The sequence below is a fragment of the Calidris pugnax genome, unplaced genomic scaffold (genome assembly GCF_001431845.1).
Source record: "Calidris pugnax isolate Ruff unplaced genomic scaffold, ASM143184v1 scaffold118, whole genome shotgun sequence".
NCBI classification, from domain to species: Eukaryota; Metazoa; Chordata; class Aves; order Charadriiformes; family Scolopacidae; genus Calidris; species Calidris pugnax.
Window position 1 is genome coordinate 2819356 of NW_015090855.1, and position 6239 is coordinate 2825594.

Genomic DNA, 6239 nt, shown 5'->3' on the forward strand with positions numbered 1-6239 from the left:
CGGCTTCGCAGCGGGACGGGCCCCGCGGCACCCGGGGCGGTAATACCGGGGGGGTGGGGGGGGTGTTAGAGCCCACGGCGGAGCCCAGGGAGCCGCCAGCCCCCCTACGGGAAGATGCCGCCCCGTCCAGCAAAGCCCAGCACGGTCCGGCAGCCCCGACCCCGTGGGGAGCACCGGGCAAGAGAGTGCCCCCCCCCTTTCACTCCCACCCCCACCGGGAGCTCAGGGCTAATTTGAGCGCAAATTTCGACTTTCCACTTCTCTTCGGGAAGGCCCAGGGCCGCGAGCTCCCCCAAAAAGAAGAAGAGGGGACCCCCACGGGCAGCAGCCAAAATCCGAGCTCCCCCCCTCTCCCCCCGCAACAAATACCGAGGGGCCGATGCCCCACGGAACACCATCGCGCAGGGGCTCCGCAGGGGCGCGGGGGTTTTAAATGCTCTCCCCCCCCCCAAAAAAAAAGCCCGCGGGGAGCTGAGGGTCGTCGGGCTCTGCCGGGAGCAGGGGGAAAGGAGCTGGGGGTGAAACACGAGGGTGGAAAAAAAGCCCCCCCGGCAAGAGCCCCCTCGCCGCCGCCTCCGCGCATCGCGGAAAGTTGGGACCCGCGGAGGCTCCGCGCCCTTACCACTTGCAGCATCTGGGGGCTGCTCCTCGGAGTTGATGTGCTGGGGCTTCGCCTGCTTCCGTCGCGACATGGTGCACCAGCATCGGGAGCAAAATAGTAGCAATTATTTTTCCCCTTCACAACAAATTCCTAGAGTTGGGAAATTACCCCCATTGGGCGGAATGCGCATGTCAGAGTAATTATGATTATCAATAATGCATTGCGATTTATCATGGGTCCCTGACAGCTGATTGGCCTGAGTCCAAGGGCTCACAGATTATTCAAATAAGGCCCATTGATCAGGGCGCAGCGGGGCACGCTGGGCGATGTAGTCCCTGCCCGACCCGGCGACAAAGGCGAGCGCCCCGCCGGGGACCGGGGCAGCCCCCCCCAACCCCCCCCCCCCCCCCCCGGGCAGAGGGGGGGCAGGAGCCAGCGTGGAGAGTAAACAAACAACCCGGCAGCCCGACTTTCCAGGCTGGAGAGGGACAATACCTTTGTTATCTCACCTGCGTTTTTTATATTGTGTTTTAAAGACTTTTTTTTTTTTTTTTACTTTTTTTTTTTTTTTTTTTTTTTTCCTCCCTCCCAAAGCCCGCGACAATGCTAATTCTTCCCTTTGTCGTTAGATAAGGTGGAAAAGGAAAGAGCGCTGCTTGTCCAAAGGGGTCTCCTGGTGGCGGGGGCAAGTTAAGGGGCTTTAAAAGCGGATCCAGGCGGCGCGTAATTATGTTTAAAAACTTCTTTTAAGCCTCCCTTTCTGGGAAGCTGACAAAACTGAGCCAACAGTATTTTTAACAGCAAATAAAAACGTTCAGGCAGGTAAAAGGTTCATGTGAAAAACTTGAAGCAAGTGAAAAACCCAGCCCTTTGAAAGTACCCGCACTAAGTTGGCTGCGGGAGCACATCGGGGAATCATTTTCGGTTTTACTCCCCTTTTCTGCCGGTGGGTTCCATGTGAAAACGCTCCCGATTTACCCCCCCTCCCCCCGGCCCCAGCTGGGTGGCCCCTGGCGTTTGGTGGCACACTGGGGGTAGAGTCCATGCGGCCAGAGGCGATTGCAGGACCCAGCTCAGCTGAGGCGCAGATTTGCTTTGCTGTAAAGCCCCCCCGAGTGCTATAGAGCAGAGTTATCTCCACCCCCCCCGCCCTGTCCCCGCTGAACCCAGCTGGACCTTGCATAAGCAAAAATGTGAGGATCCTTGAATATATAGAGACATGTATTGCAAAATCTTTGTGGAGACGTGATTTTTTTTATTTGTTTGTTTGTTTGTTTACATGTACAACACCTCCCTTCCCAGGTCTATCTATGAAAAATGAAAGGGGTTGCTGGAAGACATTGGAGAGGGGCTGATGAGATGATTTTGTCGATTTGGAGGAGCAGGGCACTGGGTAAGGGTTCAGAAGATCTAAGTTCAGTCAAAATCTCAAGGACTCAACACGCCATTGCCATTCCATTCATCAGCAAACAATCAACCAGGTCCGTGCCTCAGTTCCCCAGTTGTGAACTGAGGGTGCCGTTTCCCCAGCTGCGAAGCCGTTGTGGGGATAAACATCCAGCCAAAATTACGTGGGGTTCAGGAGGTTGATGTAGAGTGGAAAACCCAAATCTTACTAGAGAGCAGGAAGGCAGAGGGAGGAAGCAATGGTACCTAACGAGGCCACACAGTTGCCACACAACATTGCACACCACCACACTCTCATTTTACCAGTTATGTTAACAGCATTTTTACTTTGTAAAAAAAACCGGGATTTCTACAACATTTATTACATGTTAAGACTTGTGCCTGTGCACAATGTCACACCAAGTGTCCCTGATACTGCTCAGGATTAGGTCTTTTTTTTTTTTTTTTTTTTTTTTTTGTGATGCTTGAGGAGGGGGAAGCTGTAGTTTTCATGGGACAGCCGTGAAAAGATCTTCACGTTGTAGACCAAGGTAAACAGTGCATCATGATCTAATTAGTTATATATCCTCTTGAGGTTTTGTTTTGTTTTTATAGTGTCTCGTAAGGGGTTTTATTTAGCTAAGGATAATACAAACCTTAGAAAAAATCTTGCAGAGCAGAAGGTATCACCCTCCTCCTTGGACAATTATTGAACATGGAGGTCAGGGGACAAATTTTGTTTTCCAGGCCACTTTCCTTGCCCTTTCCTCTGGAAACAAATAATGGTTTTACAGCCCCCTACTCATGGTGGACTTTAATGGACATGTTATATCAAAAGAAACTCTGTATTTAATAATATAAAATAGAAGAGATTAACAGGTATTTAAAATCGCTCTGACCATTTTTATCTGGTGATTACTCCACCCCCATGTTGCCCAAAGAGCTTCTATATATTTGTTTGTTTAACCAGCAGTTTGAAACGCTCTTTGTTTCCAAAGTGTGTCCTGAGGAAATAGACTGTTAAACAAGATTGATACCAATTGATCCACAGATAGATATTCACATTGATGAATTTTCTCCTTTTACACTTGATATGCTCAGTATAACCAACAGATTTTCATTTATTACACATAATGCTACCAACCCACACCAGCGAATTTATTAAACACGCTGTTTTATGTATCAAGCTGAGAGACAGACAGCCCTGTACAGTAGATCCATATTTAAAATAGACGACTCATGTGGAGCATTTGTACTGAATTTAAAAGAATATATTATATGAAATCAATGGAAGTTTTAGTATTGATTTCAGAGGACTGGGATTTCACTCAGTATGGCTCTAACGCAGTGAAAGAATAGGAGATGTGGAAAGTGTTAGTTTAAAATGGAAAATAAAAAAGCAAGGGACGTTGCTGCATTTAAGGCTGGGAAGACAGCAAAAGTAGGAGAAAGAGCACAACTGGCTGAAAAATATAGGGAGGAAGAGGAGGAATGTGACCAAGGAAAAACTCCCCTGATTATATTTTTCAGGGAAGGTGTTCCCAGCCAGTGGTGATTATAAATAGGCTAAGCTCAATGATTACATCATATGCAAAAGGCATGTTGCTTGGCTTTCGCACGATCATATGGATTAGCGTGATTACAGCTTCTGGATTTGAAAAATAGCAGGCTTCCTTTTCTGGCTTGACATTTATTTATTTTTTTAAGGAAAGTCCAGAGGAACAATCTTCTACCACCAACAGAGCTGAGGCATCATCCTTGATAGGCGTACTCCCCACATCAGCCCAGCCCCACCCTCCGAGCTGATAAAAGGAGGCTTTTTTAACGCCCTGAGTTATGAGCACGTGGAACTCATTGCCACAAGAAACTGTTGCCAGCGGCAGGAACCACAGCTCTGCCCAGCCCGGGAAATTCCTGTCTTCAGGAATGCCACTGCAAAAAGATTAGGACTATGGAAAATCTGATAAATGTGTTTGTGGGGATATATATAAAAATATATATACAATTTATACACACACATTTGTATATATGTATATATATGTCTGCATATGCACACTTACTAACTCCCACCAAAGTAAAGAACACTGTCTTACATCCTGTGCTGTCCCACTCAGCTCAGTTTATTGCTGGGAAGAGCACACAGATTTAAAATTTAGTTCATCTTTTTTTCTAAATTCAGAATTTAAATGTACATAAAATTGCCTTTTCCTGAGTTTCACTATGTATTACCTACATCCTTATAGTTTGAAGAGGGGAAAAAAAAAACCCCAATCTTAATATACTTTGAGGCACACCAGCAGTTCACTTCCCCTCTGTACCTTACTACAGCTCATCACAAAATGAATCTCCCAGTGTAGGCTCTCAGGGCTTATCTCCACCACACAGAAGATGACTTGAGTGTTACCCTGTTGGAACATGTTTATGAAGCCTCAAGTTTGCTGATATGAAGTTGACCATAACTCCGTAGGCAATATAAATCGGAGTAATTAACGTTCATTGTTGGGTTAGTTAATCAAGATTGAATGCAGAGACCCAGACATTCAAATTCAGAAGTGGTTAATAAGTATGTTAAGTTGTACTTTGGGAAGTATTTATGACTCCTCCAGACTAGACTCTAACTGAATCCAAAATCAGGAGATGCCTTTTAAACAGCTTTTTATACCATTATAACTATGGTAATTAAGGGATTTAGTTTTTCCTACTTTATAAGAAAGTAAGGGTTATGTTTTTCCTTGGTTGGTCCATCCATCCGTCCATCTTCCTTTTTTGAACCTGCCGACCACTTCAGTCAAACCTGTTAGTAGGGGAGCAGTTTCGCAGACATGAGTTTGTGCAAATTATGTGACAGTCAGCATCTGGATAGGGAAGAAAGACCCAAATTGATGTTCTCGTTGAAAGACAGACTTATGGTTCAAACCCTACTCACACAGCAAGCCAGATCGCATGTATGCACTGCTGGCCCATCAGCCAAACTTGCTCTAGATCTGCACACACTCACTGGCACCAGCCACCCACACAGGTTGTGGGTATTGGACTGAGCAGGGAAAACACCAAGGAGTGGGAAAATGATGGAGCACAAACCTTTAGAAAGAAGCTTCCTTAGCCCACTACTGAGGGAACAACTTGCTTCTTGAGCTGGAGATGCTTTTAGTACAGCTGCAGTTAATACAGCCACAATATAGCTTAAGTACCTTCCATGTGGGAGTTGTTAATACAAATACAACCACCCTCACTAGAGCAATGGCCCCGCTTTATATGTATTTGCAGGTCAATGTAATTAAGGGGTACACCTGTTCATGAATAAGCTTTAAGTTAAATTTAGAAACTGTCCTAAATTTGCTTCCAGTTTCTTTATCACTGTGCTAGAATCTTTGATGCCAATTCTTTTGAACATCCTAAAGGGATCTAGGCACTGAATTCCCTTGGATGCTCAGTCCTAAATATTTAAGAGCCAAAATATTAAGTAAAACAGTAATGAAGCACTGCAACAAAGGTGTTAACAGAGCTTTAACTGTGTTATATTAAAAATATTAACATATTTTCTTCTACTAAACAAACAGTGTCCATGTAACAGCACCAGAGAACTGTTATTAATTAACAGCTAGTTGTTAAGTGCAAGCAGCTTTTTATATTGTGTTGAAACTTTCTGATAGGAGCAAGCCCTCTTGCTTTCATGGTTGTGACTCTCTGTAGTCATCCGGATTGTCCCACACCCACTGTTCACTCCAGCTCCATTAGCTGGGAGTGCTGTGAAGAGATTACATTATTTTGCATTATTATGTTTTAAGAACAATACTTAGACATTGATGACAAGACTGAAGAGGGGAGGATGAGTTTCGAGGTGGCAAGACCTTCACACCTCCATTACAGTATGGGAAGGTGAAGGAGAAAGAAACGACATGGGTGTGTAACAAGTGAAAAAAAGTAGTTACCCTCCCTCTTGTAAACAGGATCTCTTATACTCAGGCTGACAACACTGCCAATTCTAAGATTTTATAAACACTATAGAAATACCACCTTCATAATGGTGCTCCTAATGCAACTAATGGAGCGCTGAAGCTCATGGCTTCTAGGCTGTTACATCTAAAATGCATTTTACCAAAGATGCATCTGACCAAAGATGCAGGAAGCGACTTGATTTCAAACCTTAGCTCTCCCAAGCAAAGGAAGGAATAACATAGGAATTTTAACTTTTTGAAAGAACCACCAACTGGCTCCCCGGCCAGGAGGAATGAGAGGCATGTGGGCTAGG

The 6239-nt window shown here is 45.3% G+C and overlaps 1 protein-coding gene across 1 annotated transcript in view; it reads right to left on the reverse strand.

Moving 5' to 3' along the window:
* The window catches only part of SALL4 (spalt-like transcription factor 4), a 36759-nt gene extending 35955 nt beyond the window's left edge, over positions 1–804 (reverse strand). Inside the window, exon 1 of the mRNA XM_014943797.1 lies at positions 623–804. Within this exon, the coding sequence (XP_014799283.1) occupies positions 623–692 (70 nt within the window). The 5' untranslated portion in view covers positions 693–804. The remainder of the gene's footprint in view (positions 1–622) is intronic.
* Positions 805–6239: the final 5435 nt, after the last annotated feature.